This window comes from Zootoca vivipara, chromosome 3 (assembly GCF_963506605.1).
Source record: "Zootoca vivipara chromosome 3, rZooViv1.1, whole genome shotgun sequence".
Taxonomy (NCBI): domain Eukaryota; kingdom Metazoa; phylum Chordata; class Lepidosauria; order Squamata; family Lacertidae; genus Zootoca; species Zootoca vivipara.
The window spans coordinates 103,304,445-103,331,994 of NC_083278.1; the positions used below are offsets into that span (position 1 = coordinate 103,304,445).

Below are 27,550 nucleotides of genomic sequence, written 5' to 3' on the forward strand. Positions count from 1 at the left end.
TGGAGGGCAAAAGGTCCCAAGCCCCATTCTAGTGGATGAGGGAGAGAGTTGCAGCAGTGAAGACACTGTGAGTTTGTTGTAAATAGGATTAGCTGAGCACTTCAGTGCTGGCTTTTCAGCACTGGTACCCAGGAAAGGTGAATAATCTTTCTTTAGTCAATTTAAAAGTATTTATTTATTTTTTTATCACCCTTGATTGATGATATGGATGATATGAACTAGCCTTATCGGGGTAGAATTACAATATTACATAAATAAAAGAGTAATCAATAGAACACCCCTAAAACATCCCTAGAGGGAGGGAGAGGCAATGTAGATCAGGAAAAGAACGCATAGAGGAGTAGGTTTCAACGCCATAGAAGCCCCATGCCACACCTTAGGTGCACATAATGCTTTCTCTCTGTACTTCCAAGGGTAAATGCATCAACAGGTAAAAGCAGGTCATCCGCCGAGCACCTTGTGAGCAATGCACAGAACCTAATCCAGGTGGCTTTTCAGATGTTAAAGGCTGCAGAAGCAGCTTGCGTCAAAGTAAGTAACCCTTTATCTACATACAAAGCAGGGGTTTGGGGGTCCTTACATTAAAAATACTGTATGGGAGAGAGGAGTGAAACTCTTCCCCCATTTTACCTCACTGCACTTTGTTGCTTCAAGGCAGGAGTGGCTAGAGTCTAGACCTTTTCGGTTCACATGGACGACATTCAGCCTTGGGCCAGTCATTTTAAACTGGTTTATATGAACCCATGGTTTCAAGTTGGCTTTAGCCACCAATTCAAATTAACATTTTGTCAGTTGTGGCAATGCAACAAGCTTGTGGTTAAGCAAAAGTGGAAGCTTCTGGACCCCTCACAGCTGTGCCAGATGAGAGATGAGTGTGTGAAGTCAAGGTTTGCTTTGGCTTTTCACATCACATTGAACTAGTGTTTTGATTTTGGGATTTGACACTCAGGAAAGTGAGCATTTTCTCACTCATCTCTTTTGTCACCCACCCTTAGATTGTGAATTGTTTTGCCTGCATCTGCTTAGCATAATTCTAAAGCCCGTTTACTCTTTCCTTGCTTCGCTTTTCTGCAGGGTTTGCGTCAACCGGCCCCTAATTCAGAAGAAGTCAATGTAGCTGCATTTTGCAGCAGGTGGAGGAAAAGTCTATGGTGGCACAGGGTCAAGGAAGCTTTAAATTCAGACAGAGATGATCTGGGACTTCGCAAGAAGGGATCATGGACAGAACCCACATTCACATCCATGACCCAAGAACTATCAGCTCCTTAGTCAGAGTTGCTCTAAATCTAAATGCTTTGCTGTTTCTGGCCAGAAGCAGGTTACTGACATTGGTTATGCTCCAACTTGTGGAAAGAGACATCACACTCAGAATAATTTAGTCTGTGCATTTTAGTTGCTGTCGACTTAGTGCCCAAGTTCAATGCACAAATGTACTCACTGCTATGGTCACAATTATTCACATGCTTAAAGGTAAGGTAAAGGACCCCTGACAGTTCAGCAAATGACTCTGGGGTTGCGGCGCTCATCTCACTTTACTGGCCGAGGGAGCCGGCGTTTGTCTGCAGACAGTTTTTCCGGGTCATGTGGCCAGCATGACTAAGCCGCTTCTGGCGAAACCAGAGCAGCGCACAGAAACGCCGTTTACCTTCCCGCTGGAGCGGTACCTATTTATCTACTTGCACTTTGACGTGCTTTCAAACTGCTAGGTTGGCAGGAGCTGGGACTGAGCAACAGGAGCTCACTCCATCATGGGGATTCGAACCACCAACCTTCTGATCAACAAGCCCTAGGCTCAGTGGATTAGACCACAGCGCCACCCTCGCTTAGCTTAACATGCTTAGCTGTTGCCTATCCTCAGAGTTGCAACTCTGCCCTTGTCTTTCAATATGCTTATCTTGTTTGTTTCAGATGGCTTCAACTTCACACACACACATACACAAAATGTCAGGTAGTGGAAAGAATACCAGAGTAGGGAGACATGGGTTCAAACCCCTGCTCAGCCATGACTCTCACTATATCTCAGGCTAACTTACCACATAGGGTTATTGTGGATAGGAGGAAATTACCAGGTGGTCCAACAACTATATACAGCTTAGGAGGGAGGGTAGAGAAAGTAGATAAAATCTACAATGCAGATTTCCCAGCCTTTTAGCAGTCCATGAAAAGTCAAGAGATTTTCACTCTTTTAATTTGTTAAAAATGTGAGACACATGAGTATGTTACTGTCATTACATATCAATACAAAAAAGCAATACAAATTAAGCAGCTGAATACAAAAATACATTGAATACATGAACACCACGATGTGCCAGCACTAAATGAGAATAATGTATGCATGAAAAAAGTAAATACATTTTTTACACATACAACTTATGAATTTTCTACTTACAAATGTTTTAGCTGTGTCCTTTGCAATTTCTTCTATATACAGCATAGAATAAAATACTTTAAAAATGTTTCAGTTCCTCAGTATGTAATACAGTATCTTTTAGGCTATGAATATCATGAATAAAAAAATGATGCTGTGTCAATGCTCAGAAAAGATCAATTATTTTTTTATTTTACTTAGCAAGTTGGACTTGATAGATCAGATAATTGTCATTTTAAATAGTGTCTCTCACAGTAATGTACATTATATTGCTTGAACCTATACAATCATACAAAAGTGGCAAACATTCTCTAAATGTTGATTTTGAAAAGACACATTACACATATACAAGTCTTCAAATTGAATCCTTAATGATTATTTACAATGAAAGTGCTTATTTCAGATCTAACATGATATACCTATTTTTATTTTTTAAAAACAGATCAATGATTAGTCTCCCTGAAATGTGTAAATTATATAGAAAATACCAACTTGGCAAACACTATAGCATACTGTGTTACGGCATGTGGTTCTGAAAATAGCAGCCCAAATGTGTTTCTGGTTATAATTTAAAAATAAATAAAGCATAGAGGTAAATCAGTTACAAAACCGCAGAAACCTGCATTATTCACAATGGTAAAAAGTCTTAATAAACACACAGCTAACAAAAAGGTGAAGCCGTTGGGTCAAAAGTCTTGAAAACATCTTTCAGTGATTTGTCATCGGATTCCCCATTTGGATCACTTTCTGGCGTTTGACTGATTTGCCCAGGCTGCTTTACAGGCCTCTGATCACTGTACTGTGGTCTGATTAACCCTGACAAAGCCTGGATGGGAAGGTTGTGTACTGCTGGAGCAGCACTGGAGTGTTTAGCCTGAGATTTACTGCCCACCTTATCTGGAATGGCTTCTCCAGATGCTTCCAGGCATTTTTCTATGTGCAGGGATGTTTTTTGAGGCAACTGTTCTTCTGAGAGCGTAGCTTCATTTTGGCCAGCGTTTTTCAAAATACCCTTTTTCAGGTTCTCTCCATTCTCCCCTGAATTAACTGGAGAGGGATCCGATGGAGTGTGATTTCTTGGATCATACAAGCTAATGCCACTTAATAGTGAGCTAGGGGTGCCCAGTTTAGCAGTGGCAGATGATAGCTTGGGTGCATATGGGGGTAACGCATCCGAATCAGAATGAAAGGCTGCAGCTTCTGAGGACTGTGATGTACCAGTGCTGGATTTGGCTAACCTGGGGTCAGCCTTTGGAGGCAAAAAGTCCTTCACTACTGCATGGTGAGAGTCTGTACTGGATGGTCTGTGGAGCCTGGGATCAATTGTTTTCTGCAAGCGAGGGTCTCCCAATTTGCTTGTGCTACCAGGATGAGAATCTGTAGAGTGGTCCAAAGAGACACTTCTGCTTAATAAATGTGTATTATTTTTTGCTTTTGCTGCTAATCTCGGGTCAGATGGTATTGTACTTGGGATGGGATCACTTTTGATATTCCGTAATTGATTAAATCGTTGGTCAGCTATAAGTGGAGGAAGGGGTAAGTTGATTGAGGATACTGGGTCTGGTTTCGGCAAAGGTACTGGGAGTAAGTCTTCAGGAGCCCATACAATATGCTTAGCAAAGTTGGGTTTGCTCAGAACAATGTCCATTTTAATATGGCTGAATTGCCTAAGCTGAGATCTTGGATCACGTAGTGTTACTCCAGGCAGAGGTTCCAATGGTATTAAGAAAGCTCTCTCTCTCAGCTCCCGTTCTCCATCCTCCTCTTCTTCCTCTAATCCTTTTTGCATAATCTTGACACCAGGGTTTGCTCCACTAGCAGATGAGCTAGCATGACTGCTTTCGCTGCCCTTTAAAATTCTAGGATCTCGTGCAAGTCTTGGGTCCAAGGTTCCTGGCTCTGATGGTTTTCTAGCATTTGATCTTGAAGCTGATCTTAGCCTGGGATCAACAGCTTGGCTTCCTTGACCTCGCTCTTTAGCAAGTCTTGGGTCAGTAGGCATAACACGAAGCTGTTGGTCTGCTGCCTGCTGCTGCTGTTTCCTTAATGTCTCACTTTGTTTCTTTAAGGTCTTTAATATTGATTTAACACTGCTTCCTTCTTCCTCTTCACTACTAGAGTACCAGTTTACATTATCATCTAGAAAAAGACAAGACACCATACAAATTTAAGTAGCCATAGTATATATTTTCTATCCTAAGATAAATAAATCAGAATTTCCCAAATAGTGTTGGGAATTCTTTTTAATAAAACCAGATTGTGTAAAAGAAAGGAATTTTAATTTCCTATTAGGGTGACAAATATGGTAGGAAGTGAGAGGGGGAAATTATTTAACCATAGTCTGTTGCCATCTCTTAGCTTATGTCAGCGATATTTATTTTATTTATTAAATATGTATATTGCCCTTCATTTGAAGATCATAGGTTCAAAACATAAAATGCAAAATGAGAACACAAAATCTATATATATACAAATGTAAACTGGGTATGTTCCTTTGTCTCCAATGTTCAACAAAACCGCTTGACCGATTGAGGTGAAATTTTGACACAACATCACATGCAAATGTCTGAAGGCTACAGGAAAGTTTGCTAAGACAGATGTCAAACCTGTGCCAGGTAAAAACCCCCAAACCCCGTGTTTCAAAACACACCACTCAGACGAAAATGCATGATGGGAAAAGAACCAGGTTGCAAACCAGCGCCCTCTAGTGGCGGCTACGCTGGTACTACACCTATAAAACCTTCCCTGTTTACATACTAGGCCAAAGCCTTTATTAGGCTGAAGCCATTACAGACTAGGCCGAATGGAGGTAATGACTCGCCTGGGTGGTGGTTGGAGGGGATGGGATAGGTCAGGACATGGTGGGGTCACACAGGGATGACCCGGGGGTGTGGGAAAGAGGGGGCGTGATATGTCATGGGACGGGACAGGTTGGGGGGAATCACAGGGAAAACCCAGGGGTGGGGGGAGGACGGGGCGGGATACATCATGGGACGGGACAGGTTGGGGGGAATCACAGGGGAAACCCGGGGGTGGGGGTGGGATACATCATGGATTGACATAGGGTGGTGGCAGTCACAGCGATTAGCCACGGCAACATGTGGCAGGGCCAGCTACCATAGTACATAATTTTAATGTATTTTGGTATTTGTTGGAAGCCACCCAGAGTGGCGAGGGAAACCCAGCCAGATGGGCGGGGAATAAATGAATAAATAATAATAATAATAATAATAATAATAATAATAATAATAAACAAAGCAATAACCCTCCTCCCACAAACACCTTTAAAGGGATATAGAATGTTAATTAGCCAAAAGCCTGTTAAAAAAGAAACATTTTCACCTGGTACCAGGCAAGCCTCCCTGGGGAGAGCATTCCATAAACTGCAGAAAAGCCAATGCAGAAAAGGCCTATTCTCATGTTGCCACCCTCTGGACCTCTCATGGAGGAGGCACACTAAGAAGGCCCTCAGATGATGATTGAAGGGTCTAGGTCAGTTCATATAGGGAGAGGCGGTCCTTGAGGTATTGTGGTCCTGAGCCAGTCCATAGAATCATAGAATTATGAAGTTGGAAAGTACCACGAGGGTCAACTAACCCCTGCAATGCAGGAATCTTTTGCCCAACATGAGGCTTGAACCTGAGATTAACAGTCTCATGATCCACTGAATGAGCTATGCTTCTCATTTAATGCTTTATCAAAGCCAGCACTTTGAATATGCTCAAACCCTCTTGCCCCAGTGAGCAATCTGGCCACCAAATTCTGCACTAGCTGAAGTTTCTGAATCATCTTCAGAGTTTCAAGGAAAATAAATACCAGTAGGAAGTAAACTAAACTCTTCACTAACATTTGGAAACGGCAAACGCACAAAACTATGTTACCACATGTTATTTTAAAAGTGCAGAATGTGACAATACCTTCTTCTCTGCTCAGTGATCTCTGACACTGATTGCTCATTTGCTCTCCATCGTCTTGTTGTTTTTGACTAAGCCTTACAAAAAGGGCTTTCTGCATTGCCGGAAGAAAATCTGGTACATTAATAGATGAATTGTGGCCTGCTGCTGTGGCACAGTCTGACTCGTACTCATTGCCACTGTTATGTGAATCTGAAGACATGTGGTGAGGCTGTTGATCTGCAAATTCTCCTTGCCACGCACCATCTACATTGACAGTATTACAAACAATTAGTATTTATGCTCAACTTAAGTTAAACAGAAATTACAAAGAAATGTTAAGTACTATTTGATGAGATCTCTATAAAAGCCATCAAGGTGGCACATGAAGGGGTGGGGCTGTACAGTGATACCTCTACTTACGAATAACTCTACTTACGAATGTTTCTACTTACGAATGGATCTCTGTCCGCCATCTTGGATGCGGTTTAGATAGGATTTTTTCTACTTACAAATTTTTAGATAGGATTGCTTCTACTTACGATTTTTTTCTCCCAATGCATTCCTATGGGATTCGACTTACTAATTTTTTCGACTTACAAATGTGCATTCGGAACGCATTAAATTTGTAAGTAGAGGTACCACTGTACATATAAGAGGCTTAATTCTAGGGGGCAGAGGACAGGTTTACTTTCTCACATGCAAATGGGCTTCATCAATTCCTCTCACCATCCTCAACGCAGCAAAGTGTGCAAATGCCCTCTAGCAAGCATGGAGTTACCAAGCCTTCCTCCCAATGCTTAAGCTGCAAGGTGGGCAGGGACTGCTACTGGTAGTTGTGTGGTGTTCTTGCCACCTCCCTAGTTCCAAAGTTGGGAGAAAGTCAGGGGCAGGGGTGTCCCTTGGGAGCTGTGTGGCCACATCATCAACCTCTATCCCAAACTGGTCTTATCTGCTTTAGAGCAGGAAAGTCCAGAGTCGGAGCAAGAAGACATGGTGCTTAGCGTGTCTTCAAGTAGCAACAGCCAAGCAGCACCATTCCACTGGCCTTTCCCTATGAAGTATCATCCAAGCCACCACGTGTCCCTCTAGGTATGGCCAGAACGCTTATTTGTTTTAGATGGGTGCTGCTAGAAGGCACCTCAAGCACTTAGGAAAGGCCAGGGGGAAGATTGTCAGTCAAAGAGATGAGACTACTGGCGACTCCTGCACTAAGTGAGTAGTTGCTTATGGGGAAAAGTTAGCAGCATCCTGGAGGGTGGGAAGGCATATCCTTCACATCTGATCTAGGGTGTCCCGAGTCCCCCATACAATAATTCAAGAAGAGGATGTGTGCAGAGTATACAGAAGCATACTGCACCTTCAAGAGTCTGTGTTCTCCCCACACACACACACATACACCCCCCATAATGAGTATTTTGGGAATACTTCTATAAATCTTGAATGAGAAGGGTGATTTTGAGTTATAATACAGCTCAAATTCTGACACAATTGTTTAGTTCTAACTAAGGACGTAAAATTTATACATTAAAACTTACCACCAGTGTTATTGGTTGTCTGAAAGTTATGTACAGCCTGATGTGAATAGTAATTATCATAGAAATTGGCTGGATTCTGAAGGGACTCGTAACAGGTATTTGGCAGCCGTTCACCAGGGATTTGCTGATATGGTGGACCAGGTAGGCAATGATTGTCTCTGGGCATGTTTGCCATATGTTCTTGAGCAACTGCACAGCCATATGATGAACCAGGTGGAGTCAAAGGCGGCCCACCCTGCTGTCCATGCATTGGTCCACCGGCTTGACCCTGTGGTCCTAGGTAACCTGGAGGAACTGGCTGCAAAGGTGGACTCTGCGGCCCTCCTAGACCTATGCAAGGATGCCCAGGAGAACCCGGGAGCCCTGCTGGTCCATTATGTCCTGGGCTCGATTCTGCATTATACATATGTGAATCATCTCCTTCAAACTCTGGTCCTGGCGGTGATGTGCTGTTATAGAATGCTGGTGGACTGCAAGACAGAAAGTTAGGTCAATACCACCTTTATATAAGCATAAACTATAAGCAAGTTATGAGCAGCATAGTGGTCTAGAGTCTGAAAATGGCTACATGCTCTGTTTTGTCAAAATTAGTTTGCTTTCTCTTAGAAGGGAACACTACCATTCAGTTTGGTTTTTTCACCAAACCACAAACAGGTGAACTTTGGATTATTACAAGGAACATGACAGAAGTCTTCAAATACTTAAATGCCTAATAAAAAGATGAAAAGCAACTGTTCTCCTTATAAGGAGTACTTTGCATAAAAAGTAAAACATATGAAATACAAACAAGGGAGATTTGAGACATTCCTTAATACTGTACATATATTTTAAATGAGACTGACTGGACAACCAGTAGTTTTCATTTTTCTGAAAAGGATGTCAACAATATGCAATTAGTTTTTAAATATAGGCCAAATTTTAGATCAAAATAGGTAGGCAATAATTACGGTACACGAAATTTTCACTAAGGTGTCATTTCAATCAGACATACTAGATCTAAGCATGGTTACTGTGGTGTTTGCCTAATCATGGAGATGCCGTACTGGGGCGAGAAAGGGTTAATAGGCTGACCAATAAGAAAGCCCAGGGGTGGAGCCTAACTGTGTTTAACACTCAACACAGGGGTTCTGGCAGTTAGTTTGGTTGGTTTCTTGTGGGTGGGAGGCATAGGAGTCAGAGTGAGTTAGAGACAGAGAGAGTGAATCGGATTACAGTGTTTCAAAGTATTAAAAACTTGTTTGCGTTCACAATACAACTGGAATCTTTGTTAATACGTTACAACCTGACTGAGTCTGAATATATTACTGGGGAAACCTGGTTGGTGGCAGTGGAAGAGATAAGCCGTGGTGGTGCAGGGTCAATAGTCCGTGGAATGACTGGGGCTCTGTGCGAACACCACAGTTATAAATACAGTTTTAGCTCCTTTCTCCTAAAAAACCTAATGCAGCCTTCTACTGGAATGTGTGAAACTACTTGCCACTTCAGCTGAGGGTGGCAAACTATGCCTGCCACCACTGTTATATTCTAGGGTCATTGTGCTTGTAACTCTCTCTTTCTCTTTTTAACCAGTCCTGTAAGATTACTATAATGCCATCATTTCCCTGCTCTTCCTTATTGCCTCAATAAAACCATGCACAACTTTTATACTTCTAATACATACGTTTTCCCAATCTTGTGTGCTAAATCCACAGTAGGTTTCACAACTATCTCAAAGAGAGATGGGATTTTCTTGAATTCACCAGAGGGATCCTGAAAGTTTTCTGCATCTTCCTCAGTAAATGAATATGGTTCTGGTGGGGTTGGCAAAAGCCCAACTCCTGGAGGAGGCTTAGGAAGAGGAACTATGCCACGTTTCCGAAGTTCCTCCACTTCCTTTTCATCATCGTTTAGTGGCTCCTCTTCAGTATTCAGTACCTAAAACACACACAAATTATACCCGGAGTTATAAAAGTTTCTGGTGGCTGCCATACAACCCCCTAATTGGGATTCTATCTGATCTGATCCTGAAGGATCAGGGTAGGTTGCAAATCTTCGAAATAGAAAAGTCAAAGCATCTATGGAATTCAAAAGAGATTAAAATAACTTGCATACTATACCCCAATTAATCTCGAACACCATTTTGAAGTGCAGCTCCTAAAAAAAGCCACCTATAAAGACCTAACCAAGTTTTCAGAACATTATGTTCTAACAGTTAGATCAATCAGAGCACAGTCCACTATGCAAACTTTTGGCTTCACATCTGCTCACTGCTATGAATGCTCAACTCTTTGGTACACTGAACTGAACTGGTTGGTGGTTTCTCCCTCAATAGCAACAACTATTTCAGCTACCGTAGTTTCAACTAGACCATGACTAAGAAATTAAATGTTGACTTTCGGGAGAATCTTTTCTAACACTGTCAATAGACAACAAGCCCATCCCAGAACCCTTGGATCCTATGATTTCATGCATAGTGTGCAGTGATGTGCACCTTCCAATTTCTGTAAGACTACACTACACCAGTATAAGCAGTTAGGAGATTCAAAGAAAAATACCTGAAGAGGAAAACTAAAGGGAAAAGGTGATAATGGGTTAAAAGGAAGCAGGAAGTTTAAATCAGATTTAACATTTTTACTTCAGTGGGGCTAACATAAAAATGCTCCTCCCAAACATGCTTTTCCTCTTTGGGGTTCTACCACTAAGGGGCAAAAATCCAGTCCTGCCAGAAACTGGCTGTTCACTTTGCTAACTAGCTGCTACCCATGAAGTCAACAAGAAACCTCTCCCAAAATATCTGGAGCTTTGCCATTTATTCCACCCCACCCCCCATTGAAAGCGGAGGGTCAAAACAAATGGGTAATGCATAAATGTGTAAGCAGTGCTATAAGAAATAAACTGATGGTGAAACAAAGGAGGGGCAAGATCGAATGCTAAGATGGCATTTGGTTTAATGGCATGCATATTTGTGATGTGTAAGCCTTGCAAACCTGAGGGGCGCCAGGTTCACCCTTCAGTTAAGGACCCTGCTGTAAGCTCCCTTTTTATATGTTTGTCTTCATCATGAGATGCTGGTAAAATCTCTGAAGCCTAGAATAACTTTTTTTACATGAAAATATACTACGTTGACAGATGACACTGTACATCATGTGCAACTGAAATCTCGATAAACGTGACTGGACTCCTTGGAAAATCAATTTGAAACTGGGTTACCACAGACTTTTTTGAAATATCAGTTTCATATTAAAGCATGATGTGGTGTATTCTGTTGATACAAAGGAGCATTACTCACCTTATCAAGGAGTTCTTTCGACTCTTTAGTTAATGGATCATGAGAAAACTTGCACTTGTCACCGTGGTAGCACTTAGCTCCTGTATGATAGAACTTGCAAGGGAACTCATGTGAGCCTTTATTAAGGATTTTAACAAGTATAACACTTTGTGAGTGGACTTAATGGGCTCCCTAAAGGGAACTCCTCATGACTGTTAATGGAACAGGATGGATCATGCTCAGCTAATATTTTGGATTCAGATTTTCTGCCTTCTATCAATTTACTCACCTGCTTACCAGCAGAAACATAGCTGCCAAGTACCCCGTTTTCCCTGGGAAACCCCCTTTTTTCGTACAGTTTCCCGGTGGTTCCCCGTATCAGTTCCTCTCCCGTTATTCTCCCTTATTCTGCTCCTGCCAGCGGCAATTTTTTCCCCCTGCTTTGCCCATCTATGGGCACCAAAAATGGCTGGCGCCAACACCGGAAGTTGTGTTTACGCACTTCTGGACATGCGTAGACGAGACTTCCATTGCCAGCGCCGACCATTTTTGGTGCCCATAGATGGGCAAAGTGACACCGGAAGTTGCGCCTACACAACTTCTGGTGTCACGCGGCTGCCGGTCCCGGATTTTGCAGTCCAGGACTTGGCAGGTATGAGCAGAAAACACCTCTTTCCCATTTGGCAAAATTGCTACTTGTGGAAGCTAAAACACATCACCTTTTCTCTCCTGTCCTCCATGGGGGTAAAGAGATGTAGCTTCTCTCATGAAGTTAGGCTTTTGCAAAGAGCTCTGGCAGTACCTCACTGCTGCTTCCAGCAAAAACCCAAGAGGAAGAGAGAACTGACCCTCTTCTTTCTTGCCCATTTTGTTGAGAAAAAATGGAGTAGCATCTTTCCCTTTCTATTAGACTTTTGTAGGAGCTGGTGGAAGTGGCAGCAGGTTGCTGCTGAAGCTTTCTGAAGAAGTCCAGCTTGTAGAAGACAAATCATCTCTCCTTTCTCCCTAGATCCTCCAAGCCTCTGGAGAGGAAAGGAGAAATAGTTTCTCTCCCATCCAGTGTGGCTTTTGAACATAGCACAGGAGTAAGGAAAGGGAAAAATTAGTGGGCATCACAAATAATAGGCATGGCTTGTAAGCAAAGTCAAAATTTTGGACTCCTGCTCTTTAATTGTAAGCACTGCATTTTTGATGTTTTAACAACAAAGTATAAACAATATATTAAGTATAACGCTTATTGTGACATATCAAAGAGCCATCATTTATCACTTTGAAAATTTCATTTACATTATATATTTGAGGTCAAATTTATATGTACCGTTTATGTACACACACACACACACACACACACTTAAACAAAATGCTTTAGGATATTATTTGTAAAAGGATATTGTGCATGTAAATGCAGTTCTCTCCTTTGGAACAATAACCCTGTATATAAAACTTGCAGATTTCCTTTTTCTTCTCTATTTCTGCATCATGGTCAAATTTACACTGGTCTCCCTGTGTACATAAAAGAGGTTATTAGCTCCAAATGTGGAATTATTGTATTTCAAGTTGAATTTTCAATGATAGTATGAGAAAGTTTAATCAAACATAGTTCATTGCTTTTCCTCCCCCACCCCACCAGTGGTGTTGGAGGAAGTTGTTTGTAAGGCAAACCAATCATTAAAAGCACAAAGCAGAACATAAACTATACCTGCACTGACACTAAACAGATGGCATTGTTCAGAATTGTATTTATTTCACTCATTTCTATAATACTTTTCAGGACCATAGACCTTTCCCAAAGCGGCTTACAGCAACCTAAACAATTAAGATCAATACAATATTGATCTTAATTGTTTTTTTTAAAAAAAAGCAGAAGATGAAAATAGCATCTCACTGCCAGCACAGCATGCTAACCACCCCAAATTAACCAAAAGCTGATTGGAAAAGAAAAATATTTAGGGCTTCTTTGAAAGAAATCAAGGAGGGAGCCGAATGCAGTTCTTGGGGAGGTAATTTCTATAAACAAGTGACACCACTGGAAAAACCCTATCACACTTGTCTGCCAGAATGCAGATAGTTTTTGAATTTTCTCAACTGACTGGTAGAAATGTTTAAGCTGCTCTGTTCACAGTGATGCAACTCTGTGCAATAATTTACATAGCTCACTAGAAGATATACTATTATATACTGTACAATCAAGCTTTTCTTTTCCAATCAAAGGAGATCATGGCTGCCATATTACACACTTTCAACATTAAATATAAAAGCCCGCACAAGAAATACAATGACTGAACAAAATACACCCATATTTTAAAATTAAATATCTATTTTAGTACTTTAAAAAATACTTAACAGCTGGGGTGGCGGCTGATAAATGTGTTGAGCAAACTGGAATAAACCCCACACATTCCCCCTACCCTTTCTAGAAAGAGTACAATTGTATATTCACCTTAATGCATCGTGCCTCTAGGAAATATTTACAGATTTGTTTTCCTTTGTGTTCCACAGTATGCTGATTTATGAATGCCTGACTCATAGTTGGCCATTTCTTAACCGGCTTTATTTCCTGTAAAAACAAGCATCCTGTTTTAATGCATCGTTACCTAAAGTGTCACTGAAGATCCAAAGTTACAGTACTCAAATGATACACTAAAATGATTTAGTCAAGCTTCTCAAAAAGCCTAGGACCAAACAAATAGGTATGGTTACTGACATTCTAGTTATGGTAAATGCTAGGCATAGTGTTGGGCATGTTTTGCTTATGAGGAAACAACGCTGTGAATAACATGTCATTCTTTGTATTTAGTGGTGGTGATGGAAGGTGATGGGACTGACAATTCATTCACTTGTTCCCCAAGCTGTACACATTTTACTATTACTGACTGACTTCACTAGCCCTAGTTCTCTGTATCATTTTAATTTTGCCAATGTTGCTACCTGCCAACCACTATTATTTATCTTAGTCACATTATTTTTACAAACTGCAAAATTGTTACTACACATTCCTCCACCTTAGCATTACCAGAAGTTCATTTCACAGTGCATGTGTCCTTAGGCTGCAATACTGAAGCTACATAATGCAGAGTAATCATAACTGAAGGGCTGCGTATTCTAAATTAAATACTGTACTGTATTTACTCAAGTCTAATGCACCGTCAAATCTAATGTGCTCCTCAATTTTTAAAACCTTGAAACCAAATAAAGTATTCACTGGCAAATATAAATGTGCCATCGAATCTAATTGTGCACCTTAATTTTTGCAATGTAATTTAGCAAAAAAAGGTAAGCATTAGATTCGTGTAAATACGGTATTCTAAATTATCCACAACAAACTAAACAGAAACCCCAAGTTTCAACTTAACTTAACCCACTTCCATTCCACTTACCTCTTCAGGACCTTTATTTATCCCTCTTCCCCTTCCACGGTCTTTGCGTTTCAATTTCTTCTGCATGCCACGCCCTCGGCCAATACCGTAACTATTGCTTGTCTGTGTAGCACCTAAAAACAAAAACATCCAACACATTTCAGCATAAAGATTCTGACCTGAAAAAAGAATGTACATACATACCACCTGTACTTTTCTGCAGAATGAAGAGGTCACATAAGGAATACATGCCAGGTCAGAACTATAGTGTTTTAAAGGTCATTTCTAAAATTATAAAATAGCATTTTAACTCTAACTTCCAAAACAGTGAATTTGCAACTTGGCCCCAAAAAGTTTCATTCCAGGCCATTCAATGGAAAATGCTCGTTCTGAACACAATTTCACTGTAAATGCTGTAATTATGCATAGGTGGGTTTCTAACACAAACTAAGCTAGCATTAGACCAATGCCTTACCTTTCTGAATCCCTTTCATTCCTTGTTTTTTCATAGATTCTTTTGAAATTGGCGCATCTAAATCAGCATTTGAAGTTTCTTTAGCTTGTCTATACTGTTTTAACTGGTCAGCAAAATCCTCTTTTTCATCCTCATTGTAGACAAAATCATCACTGTAATTATCATAATCTTTGTTTTTTGATTTTTTATTATGCTGTGACTTCTGTGAAGGGGTGTATTTTCCTGAAATATGCCCATGCTGGACAAAAGAGAATGATAATTAGAATGCCATTAGGATTCAGCCCCAACAGCTCTCCAAGAAAAAGCTTAACTACAGATGTCAGAACTGAACTTAGCACTCTGTATAGAGAAAGCATATGACCTCTCACTATTTTCTCTACAAAGAAAACATAATTTTACTGGTGTTCCTGTGTACTTTTAAAATCCTGAATTAGGGTTGTTATTTGCAAGTCCTTAAATGTGTAGTGCAGTTGCAAATTGAAAACAGTGCAAAGATGTCTTTAGTGCTTGATTATCCATAGACAGATGGAGAGTTGATGGAATGAACACAGATCTGTTCACTTGACTATGGGTGTTGTGTCTCCAAACTCTTAAGAGAGCTTTCTGTCCCCTCAAACCATTGTTCCAGGGAGAGCAACAAATACTGATCTTGAAAGACTCCCTGGTGAAGTGAGTGGATAATATAAATGATTCACTAAGTTTCTATTTCTTCCAAAATATGTAAATCACACAAGAGTAGCCAAAGTAGAAATAACTGTTTTTAGCAAAGACTTTGGCACTACCAATTTGCTAAGCCAAGCGTGTATATGCAAATACTGGAGATGGATGAAAGGAGAAGCAGAATTAACAGCTTCTCCTCCCCCACAGCAGCTCACACACTCTTTTTACAGGTGTTAATCTATAAATAGTTCATTTTGTGGCGAAAGACACATGACTTTATTGAACAAGTTATTTGTATCATTCTGTTGCAACGAGCAATAATAAAGAAAGAAAAAACTATTCTAAGGACATCATTTTCTTATGCTTTAGAGTTCAAGTTGTAACAAACACCACAGATGCATGGGCAGAATCAAGACTACCCTGCCAAAAATGGACACACACAAGTGTGTGCCAAGTCAACACAAATTCACCTCCCCGCAAAAGTGAAATTATGCAATAAGTCAAAATTATGCAAATTAACATTTTTATTATTTAATTTTAGAGGATTAATTGGAGCACAAAGGAATGATTTTTTGAAAGATCAACTGCCCTCATTGCTTGCAGAGAAATTTATGAAGACATGCTGAAACATAAACATATAATACAGTTAGCATTAATTATTTCTCCAATGGGAACTACTAGATTCAAGTGAAATATTTCTTATTTATTTTCTGTAGCATGAAGTTAAAAGGTAAAGGAACCCCTGACCATTAGGTCCAGTCGTGGATGACTCTGGGGTTGCAGCGCTCATCTCACTTCATTGGCCGAGGGAGCCAATACAGCTTACGGTGTACAGCTTACGGGTCATGTGGCCAGCATGACTAAGTCGCTTCTGGCAAACCAGAGCAGCGCACAGAAATGCCGTTTACCTTCCCGCCGGAGCGGCACCTATTTATCTACTTGCACCTTGACGTGCTTTCGAACTGCTAGGTTGGCAGGAGCAGGGACTGAGCAACGGGAGCTCACTCTGTCATGGGGATTTGAACAACCGACCTTCTGATCAGCAAGCCCTAGGCTCTGTGGTTTAACCCACAGTGCCACCCACGTCCCTAGCATGAAGATATTGCATTCCAATTTCTGGCAGTCAGAGTGAAGCAATTCTTATGTCAGTTCCACCCCTTTTCTAGATGTAGAACTTCCAATCTGATGACTTCCAGCATTGTGAATAAATTTATGATTAGTAACGCTATGCTAGTACAAATTTTGCAGGGTTGAGGAACCTGTGGTCCTATAGATATGGTGAACTAAAACCCTACCATCTTTGACCACCACTCCCCATGCTGGCTGGGGCTGATGGGAGTTGGTTCCCTGCTCTATGTCTGAAATATTTATCTCCTCTTTCTGGGTTTCACCTTATGAATTTTCAATTTGAATTAGTTGCAAGCCATATGAAAAACCTTTCATGTGATATAAATGATGTTTTGAAGTTAGGCTTCATTCTGCCAGCACCTTTAATTTTAATAATTTTAGATATATTATTTTGGAAGTGTGGAATGAGGATGAACATTTCACTTATGTATTGTCTCTTTCAACATGATCTTTGGAATGTGTTGATTGTTTTATATTGCTTTATTTGTTTGTTTTAATGTTATGTATATGTTATGTATTTTTTTTTAAATAAAAAAATAAAATAAATAAATCAATATCCATATAAGGCTTTGCTACCGGTACCTTAAAGTCCAGGTACGTAGTATGAAATAACTACTGATTTTATAAGTCAAGCAGTAATAACATTGTTTTTAGTTCTGAATGGACATTTATCTTCTCCCAGAGCAACTGTTCGACTAGTCAAGAGAAACCATATGCTCCTTCATTCAGAAAGACATGAAGCCAAGAAAAACCCAACCAAGTCTTGTTTTATTCAAATAATGGAAGGAGGTTTTGGATGGAAAGCAAGAGCCCTCATAGAGCGAGATCATTTTTACTTCTGGGAGAGATTTACTTCAACCGAGTCACTCATATGTCCGCCATGCATATGAATTTCATAACAGAGAACAAAATGATACTACTCCTCTCTAAGGAATGCCTGCTACTGATCCTTTGAAGAATACTGAACACTGCACAAAACTCCTACAATGAAAATCTCAATAGCTGTCAAGGCAAAGACATATGCTACTTTAATAATCTCTGGTTCCATTTCTTTGAATAAATATGGCAAAGGCAAAAAAGAAACCCATGGCCCCAGTAAAACTCAAAGTGACACAAATTACTTTTGAAGCACCTGAGAAGTAAATGGAAGGCTTTCATACTCGGCCAGAAAAGTGGGAGGATAAAAATTGCTTCATTCTCACTGTAAAATTTACTAACAAGTAACCAGGGAAAATGTTGCCCTCTGTTGCCCCCGTATCACCAAAAAATTGTAGCAAGCCAGGAAACCGGCATGATATATAACTTTGGATGGAATGAACATTTTGAAAGCTGTACCTGAATGAATGAAGACTCATAATCTCTGTAGAAACCAGATCCTTTCTTATGGGATCTTTCTGTTCGTTCGGCATCAGAATCAATGCTATAGTCAGAACTGTCATTGCTAGAGGGGGAATTATGCTGAAAAACAAGAATGATTTCGTTTGTATAATGTAGGCATATGGACTATATACATTGTATTTATATATTGCATTTAAAATGCTACAGTAAAGTCAATCGGAAGAGAAGCAGATTGTGGGGAAGTGGCATACAATTCAAATCCCTATGAGGGCTAATTTATTACCAATAATAATTAAGGTAGCTTGTACTGTATGAACTAGAGTACCTCATAATGCACAGGCAAACATTGCAATGCATTATTTGGCACACTTCTCAGCTCATATGTAGTGTGAGGAATGTTGGACACAGCAAATAATGATTTAGTAGGCCAATACTCTTGGGCACATTATAATCTGTACAGAACCAGTTGGCGCTCACTTATTACAGGGCCTTATTGGTGGTTGTTCCCATTTGCAGAGTGCCCTCTCTAGTGACGTGTGCCTTTCTCCCTCGTTATTGACTTTCAGGAGAAACTTTAAAATATTTTTGTTTACCCAGGCATTTGATGACTGTAGATAATGGTCATGGCAACTGTGAAATTAAAAACTGTGACGCTATGTGATTGTTTTTAAATTTTCTTAAATTGTTTTAGTGTTTTAAATATGTTTTTATTCTATTTAACCAACATGAGTTTGACCAAACTGTGGGAGGCAGTGGAAGACAGGAGTGCCTGGCGTGCTATGGTCCATGGGATCACGAAGAGTCGGACACGACGAAACGACTAAACAACAACAACAACACTGTTTAAATATTTTCAATGTTTGCCACTCTAGACATGGCAATCAGAATACAAATTTAATAAATAAACAATATTTCTAAACTTATTTTAACACTAGTTTGAGTAAAGGAAAAATAATTACCAGAGTTGCAAAGAATATTGACTAATAATTCTAACCTTGTGTTTATCTCGTCTTCTCCTTTTTGCTTTTTTCTTATCTTTTTCCTTTTTGCGTTTCTTGCGGGATTTTCTATGGGTTTTTTCATTTTTCTGTTTATCTTCAACCTTTGCATTTTGTTCTTCCTTATCCTCTTCAAATCCAGCATCATCTATTTCACCATCTTCGAGTTCACCATCTTCTCTGTTTTATAAAGTCACAATAGTTTAGATTCAATATGAATTAGAAATATTTTTTAAAGGGGGTATAGTTGACAGTAATAGTACAATCATCTCCCATGCTTATTTGTCCAACAACCACAACAATTACATGACATTTACACACGCTCACCCTATAGTAGTATCTAGTATTGTTTGCATATTAAGAAACAGCGGCATGTAAGGATTACATAGCTTCAGTTTACTACCTTAAAATTATAGGCAGTTTAATGAATACTAAAATCACTTTTGATTTTAAAGTTCCCAAACCTCACCACTATGAAATGCATAAAAACATAAACCTAAAAACTATTAATACATTAATAAATAAACCAAGACATGAAAAGCTGACAAAACCAATAAAGCAGCTAAATCTATTACAAAGCAATAAAAACAAAACTTAAACATTAATTGCCCAGGTGAATATAGTAATTCTGAACTAAATGATGCTAGTGTAGATGCCTCCTTCACTTGCTTAGTGAAGTGACGCCTTATCCCCTGGAAAAGAGGGTTCTATTGCATATCTTAACTATCAGGCAGGTTCATATGGGAACACTGTTTGGTATCAATTTACTATGACAACACTAATCACGTGACAGCAATGTTATTTAGTTTGGTTGTGAAAATATATGATATACAGTTTAAAATAATAACATATACAATCTGTTAGGAAGAATAATCTTAACTGCGCTTAATACAGAATATGGAATCTGTTTTCTAAGTCCTGTACTTCTAGCCTTGCACAAATAATTATTTTTCTGGTTAATTTACTTTACAGGGTTATTGCAAGTGTAAATGAAATGCACTTTGTACTATAGAAATAATGAACTATGCAAGAACAGTGATGTTATGTTAAGTGATGTAGGACATCAGTTAAAAAGGAAGGCTCTCTTAATAAAGTACTGAACTCTTCTCAAAATAGGCTAGTTGTGTTTGAAGGAAAACTAAAGCAAAACACATCTCACAAATATTTTTTTAAAAAATGTCTACCTTAAGGTTAACAGTTGCTGATCAGTGAGGTGTAGGAGGGAGGGATTTAACCTTGGCTTAAGGTGTATGTGACTATGCTTAACATTATTATTATTATTTATTATATATTATTATTTATATATAATATTATATCATGTTATATTATTTATATGATAAAGATATCAATGCATTTATTTCAGGCTCTGGTAAAATCTATAAAGACCAACTACATATATGCCCAGAAAAAATAATCAACACAAAAATCTCAACCAATTTTAAGTATAACAGGACATATAGGCAACTATTTGTTCAGTACATTGGTTGGGGTAGAGAGAACTAAATTCTCACTGTATCAAAGGCCTCTGATCAAGTTTATTCAAACAGCAGAGACTTCCGGCCGATCGCACGGCCATTACAGTCGGAGGTTTTTTCGGCTGAAAGGACCTCGGCGCGTCAAAGGCGGGGGGTTCCGCTCCAGCGCAGCGGACCCCCAAAACGGGTGTTTGGGGATGTGGTTGTCTGGCGGGCACAAAAAGTGGGCTCCCCCCTCCCCGGTGAGGTCGTGCTTTGAACCCCCGAGAGGGAGGGGGTCAGAGCTGCGGCGCACGGACTAATTGCTTCATTTGACAGCACGTAGCTGCAGGACTGTATGGCAACAGCGGCCAGCACTTCCAAAGCTAATTAAAAATTAAGGACTGAACTGTGAGTAACCTAATTATTGGAAAAAATCGGAAAATTTGGCCATGGGAAAAGGGGTTTAAAAAGGAAGTCAATCCCTTCCCTCTGATTAAATTCGACAGCAGATGCTTTTACCGAAGCCGGGAAAAGTATTTGGAAGGATCGGAAACTCCAAAGATTGACTTTTTACTCTCCCCCAGAAGCAGGTTGGGGGGGGGGGAGAATGCTTAAAACTGTTTAAAAATTCCTGTGAAGTTAATCAATTCAGACAAAGAAAGTGGCTTCTTTTTTGGGAAAGTGAAAGTACAGTCAACTCGGTGAATTTCCATTATGATGTCGCAATAGGGAGGAAGTTACTAAGTTTTGATTCTAAAGGGAGCCTTTTGAACTACAGTATTGTGGCAAAGTGAATGGATGTTTGCAGCTTGAAGTTCCTACATCCCTTGTTATTTACATTCCTGCTCTGACCTTGAAGATAGAGAGAACTTAACAGCCAACATGTCATCTGACTTTCAACAGACTGTTTTGAGTCTTCTTTATGAACAAAAACAGGAGATGCAAGCCATCAGAGTGGAGGTTAAAAAGTTTAAAGACTTTGTGGAGAATTTTAAAGAAGAAGTGAAAATTGAGGGAAAAAGTGAACTGAGTAGTAATAAACTGGATAGAGGAGTTGGAGAAAGTTTTGATGATGGAAAAGATCAAGATGAAGGGAAAAAAACAGCAAGAAGCTCCAATAGGCACTGTTTTTGATCTCAAGAGAGAACAAGAAGGGAATCTGAGAGAGATTGAAATGGCAAAGGATAATAGTAGAGGCTGGACAAGGAAAGAAATGAAATGGTGTAGGGGGGAGCAGGGGGGAAAGATTCATCGTTGGGCTATGAGACAAGCTAAAGTGGGAGTGGGGTAAATAAAAGGATAAGTTATTAATTGATAAAAATGGATTGAAAACGGTCTGGTTGATAAAAGTAAAATTATGTATTGTAATTATAGGATATGGAATTTGCCGAATTGATTGGGAGTTTTGGTGATTAAGAAATAGGGAAAGAGAAGCAGAGAGTTTTTTAAAAAATTATAATTGGGAAAAATGTGATATTATTTGAATTTGAAATTATGGAAAATCTTGGAGGGGATTACAGGCCATGGGTTAGAGGTAGTTGATTTTGCTGATTGAATATAGATAGTTTGGTTATATAAAAATGTAAAAATGAATTTGAATGGCAATGATTTTTTAATATGCTAGTATAAAGGCTAAGATGAAATATGTATAATTGTTAAAATGTGAGAAATTTTAGAACAACGGTTAAATTGTAGAAAATGTTTAAGATTATGATATATGAAACTGCTTAAGATGAGTTGAAATGAAAATCAGATAGGGGGGACTTGGGGAAGTCCACATAATAATGGTTTGTGAAATAGATAAAAAGAGAATTGATGATTTGTTTTGTTTTTGTTTTATGTAGTGTGTATGTGTTTATGTTATATTGCATTTGTCTTGTTATTATGATTGTTGGTATAAAATCAATAAAAAATTCTTTTTAAAAAGTTTATTCAAACAGCAGATGAAGTGGTGAACTTGTTTCTGGACAGTACCACCTCAAGCTGCTATCATTCAGCTTTCTCATGAAACATTACTTGAAAAAACTGTGTCTACATTTCAACAATTGGGAAATGTTGACTAGATATGTAGCAAAAGCCAACTACAACTCTTGGGGACACAATTCTTTTGGGCATCTTGTACTGCCAGAGCTTGCCATGGCGAATAGGTAAAAGGTACTTGGGAGATGTAGTTGCTCAACATTGCATGTCTTAACACTGACACCCCCCGCACCATCTAAGTACACACACACAACTTGATAATCTTGAGCTCAGTGAAAAACACAAAATTAAATTCAACAAAGGCAGTGTATTGTATTAGACATAAACAAGGACTATACACACAAGGATAAATAGCTAAGGAACTGATTAGAAAACAGAAAATTTCCTCTTTGGAGGGCTTCAGCATATGGATACCAGGCGTGGTCTCAATGCTGAAGGTTTAAATTAGATGACTTGTGTGGCATCTACAAATATATGCAATGTGTCATAAACATATCTTTAATAATCAAATGTTTATCAGTTAGCCTCAGGAATGTGGGTTGGTGTAATTTTTAACATTCCCACCATCCTAGCTATGCAGAAACTGTATTTGAAATATGCACTTTTGCCATATATAGTGGTAGCTTGGTTTAAGAACAGCTCAGTTTATGAACAATATGAATTAAGAACGCTGCAAACCAGGAAGTAGGTGTTTTGGTTTGTGAACTTTGCCTAGGAAGCAGAACATGTTTTGCTTCCTGTTGAATGTGTTCCATTTGTAAATTGAGTCTCCTGCTGCTATATGGGAAAGCATGCCTTGGTTTAAGAACGCTTTGGTTTAAGAATGGACTTCCGGAACGGATTAAGTTCGTAAACCAAGGTACCACTGTACATGTCTTTAGTTTTAAAACATATCTGAAGGGCCAAACTAGTTTAGCATGAACAGTATCATGATACAGTTTGATCCTCCAGTAACAGTAAACCTTACACTCTTATTCTGAGAAAAAGGATTCGATTTTTAAAGAACCTATCCAAAATTTATCTAATTGTTCTTTTTCAATACTGTCCTGTTTAGAAGTGGGAGCTTTTAATATGGTTTTCATTCTTGCAACTGAGATGTAAGAATTTACTTGCTACCCTGTTAACTGAACACCACAGATCTACAAATCTAGTATATTCAAGTTAAATTTTAATGTAAGATGAAAAAGATAAGCCTTTAAATATGCAGTTAAAATGTGTTCATTAATGCAAGGGGGAAAAAATATCTAAGAGCACAAAATGAGAAAACAGCTCAATTAGTATTTTCTTAGTGTGAGGCAAGGGTATTCATCAGTGTTTGGACAACAACTCCTATCTCCAGCCAGCATGGTCAATGATCAGGGATTATGGCAGTTGTAGTCCAAAGCATTGGAAGACACTATGTTGGCTACCACTGATGTGATCAATACTTATAAATTAGATTAACAGCTATAAACAGAAAGAGATGTGGCTCTTATATACAATGGAATCTAATTCTGTCCTACAGTGCTGTGATAAGTTACTAGTGAAAAGAGAAAACTATAAGTTTTAACTCTGATATACATTAAGAATAGTACTACTGGTGTACAATAACAAGTTCATAGGTACCAAGTGTTCCCATTTAACTATATATTATTTATTCTAGTAAACTCTAAAGCTCCAACACTCAACATTTCAAACACCCTCCTTTTCTATCTACTGCACATAGTCAGTTACACTCAGTGCAATAAGTGGGGCAGTAAAACGGGTAGTTGGGCCTCCAAGGACTAGGATGGAAGCATTTGCTAAACATTTGCAGAGTTCCTTGTCCCAGATGTCTTATGTCAAAACAAAACAAAAGATATCTTCAATTCAAAATTAGCAGCCCTATCTCTATTTGCTTTAAAGTATGGCACGAAAAAACTAAGGAAAATGAATTCCCATTGTATTTTAAATTTATCCATGTAGACTTTTTCTCGTTTTGCAACTTAACTGTTTTTGAGATTCTGCAGAAAGAGTATCTGCTACTGCTGCAAAACAAGGAATCACAACTTCTGTGTTTCTTGTTTTCCGATAACAATTCAGGGAATCCAATATGAAAGTTATCTACCTATAAAAAGGTCTAATTTATTATTGGGAGTTAGAAACATAAAAAACCTTCAGAGATTTGATAGGCCAGCAGGGGAATTAGCTCATTAGGAGCTGCAATTTCTGCAAAGCTATACAAGTTTAAAGGCTTTGGCTGTGCTTAAACTACTTAGTACAATTCCAATGTATCTCAGAAGATTTGCTAGTCAATAGATTTGAGGGTCACCTGCTTTTCTGACATACTTTTTGTTTTTAAATGTCTACGAGAACACATTGCATGATGTAGTAATCTTTGATTTCCCCTTATTAGTTCCCCTTTCAAAAGGGTAATATCTCTTAAGAACTCCTAGGATAATTAGCTCCAGGTCTTTTAATAATTCAGTAATGTGCCAGCCTTTCCTTTAGCTAATATTTGCTGGACAACTCATGCTGCATTCATGACTATGTTAAAAGTAACAATACTATACCAGGTAGTATCCTTTTGCAGTACAAACTGTTTCATTAACATTTTAAACTGCTACATCTACGGTATGAAGGACTGCTGATATGTAGATCTGAGATACAAGGCCCAGTCCGATTCACTGTAGCTCTGTCCAAGTCATTTTAATTGCTATTTGTCTCTGTATCCTGTCTTATAAAAGATGAAAGCAGTATACAACCTACAATGCTACTACTGTAACATGAATTAGGGGTTATGTTATGTTTTGTACCACTTTGATAAACCAGTATTGTACATGGTTGTTGGGGAATGTGGACCATGGGTAGGCTTGCTGTTATGGGGAATACAATTATAAACTGTGATCTAAGGAACAAGATTTGAATACATGTTGGTGAATGACAGATCAATAATTTCAGAGAGGTTCCCCCTTTTTTTTAACCAACTGAGAAGAGCCAGATCTTATGAAAACAAGAGCCTGGAGAAAACAGAGGAAGGCACAAGACCTCAACCAGGGGAAAAACCCTCTGGTGTGTTGGCTCAAAAGGATTGAAAGGTAGAAAAGATAAAATCCAACAGAACTTCACCTGCACATAAAGAGATCTAGTTAAATGTGTAAGGTGTAAACATTTACATGTAGCTCCATGTATAAAGGGGGGGGGACACACACTCTTTGATTTCAAATGGCAGTAAGGGATATAAGGCAGGGTAAGAACAACAGTGACATTATACAGACACCCAATGTAAAGTGCATTTTATGAGAAGATGGGATTGTTTAAAAAGGTAATGAAATGTGAAGGGGGGGGGAATGCATGCAAAATGCACCTTGAAGAGACCTAAAAAAAACCCTCCTCAAAACACATCCTTGTTCCTGTATTAAGAACACCCCCCTCCCTCAGGCTGAAGGTGACTCCCCTCCCCAGTACAATGTTACATACATTTTAAATTTTTTTAAAAACCCCACCTAGGTACATTTAAGACATCATCATCATCATTATTATCATCATCATCATTATTACCACGACCACCATCTCACATTCTTAGTTATTATCACCATTGAGAAGCGGAGAGAAAGAAAAAAGAAAGAGAGAGAGAGAGAAGAACGTTACTCGACCTTTCGTCCCCTGCATGTTGCCTGTCAGAGTCGGGCATGTTTTGGTCAAGAACTGGGTTTGGGGGCTTGGAGAACAGGCTTTCAAAGGCCATTGTGCTGGCTCTGGCTGTGTGTGCAGGGAGGAGGAGGAGGGAGGAGGAGGAGGAAGGCAGGACACTGCTGCCCGTGGTGGGGCGTTGGGAGAGGAAAGGAGGGAGGAGACACTAGGCACACATACAACACACACGCACACACAAATATACGCAGAAGCGGCGGCGGCCGGAGGAGGACCGCGTGGGGGTCCCCCCACCACCTCAGCAAGCAGCAGCGAAGATTTCCACTCACGGTTTTTTACTGAGTGACGGGAAGGGTGGGCACGGGGACACACGCAAACACACGCGCACGCGCCCCCCAGAAAAGGGCGCTTTTAACGGTCGCTCTGGGGCCGGGCGATGCAAATTTCAAAAAATAAAATAAAGGGGGTGGGGGGGTTAACAACAGGCAACACACACGCACCACAGGAAGAGGAGGGAGTGGTGGGTCGGTCGGTGAGGGCGGAGGGGATGGGGAAGAGGTGCCGTTGGCCGCAAAGGAGGAGGAGAGGAGGCTGGTCTGGTTATGTCTTCCTTACAAACATGGCGCCCGGTCGCTTTGCCACAGAGAAAGAGCGAGACGGGGAAGAGAGCGCGTGGGAAGAGAAATGGCGCGCGGCTGAACGGGATGGTGGGGAAGGGAGCGGGTGGGGGAGGAGGGAGGGGAGGTGGGACGCGCTTACAAAATGGCGCCGAGCAGAGGAGGAGCAGGAGGGGGTGGAAAAGGGGAGGGGAGGGGGGAGGGCTAGCGGAGCTTCTCTGCTGGCGCCTCACGGGTCGCCCGCAATCGAGGCGAGGGCTTGGCCGCACGCCCCGCCGCTGTCGTCATCGCCCAGCTTGGGGGGGGGGCTTCCCTTCTCAGCATTGGCCCGCGCGGATAGAAGGGGAGGTGCCTATTGGGCAGGCTTGCTGCCTATCCAGGGCACGTTCGAAATGCAAAAGAGCGGAAAGCCCCTCTCTTTCCTCTCTTTCGCGCGCGGTTGTGACTTATAAAACGGGCGCGCGTCCGCTTCTCTCGCCGCCTCCTGCTTTTCTAAGCGCATAGATAGCGGGAGGCTGCGTGTGTGTGTGTGTGTGTGTGAGAGAGAGAGAGAATCCTGTATGTGTGTATTATGTGTACCGCTTGATGATTTAGCTGCTAATCGTGATACATAAATGAGACTCAGAAGTATGCCTCATTTATTTCACTAGGATCAAGGGTGGCATTCAGCCAAGTTTTACTTAAGAGGACACCCATTGAAATTAACGAGCATGACTCAGATTCATTAATTTAAATACGTCTGAGTAAAACTTTTGGCTGCCACCCTTGCTCCCCTAAAAATCTCTAAATATTGGTTCGTTATTAGTCACCGTTTACATTAATTACTATCAACCTTTTAAAAATTATTTTAGAAATTGGCAAATAGCTCCTTAGATGTGCTTTAAAT

The 27,550-nt window shown here is 40.0% G+C and overlaps 1 protein-coding gene across 1 annotated transcript; it reads right to left on the reverse strand.

Moving 5' to 3' along the window:
• Window positions 1-345: 345 nt before the first annotated feature.
• Window positions 346-26,765, reverse strand: ZC3H6 (zinc finger CCCH-type containing 6). The gene is made up of 12 exons (XM_035111112.2): window positions 26,053-26,765; window positions 18,998-19,181; window positions 18,001-18,123; window positions 14,878-15,115; window positions 14,424-14,536; window positions 13,487-13,603; window positions 12,438-12,549; window positions 11,068-11,177; window positions 9,460-9,713; window positions 7,800-8,269; window positions 6,286-6,528; window positions 346-4,507 (listed from the first exon to the last, which is right to left on the reverse strand). The coding sequence occupies exons 1-12, from the start codon at window positions 26,142-26,144 to the stop codon at window positions 3,030-3,032; spliced, it is 3,534 nt and encodes a 1,177-aa protein (XP_034967003.2). The 5' UTR covers window positions 26,145-26,765; the 3' UTR covers window positions 346-3,029.
• Window positions 26,766-27,550: the final 785 nt, after the last annotated feature.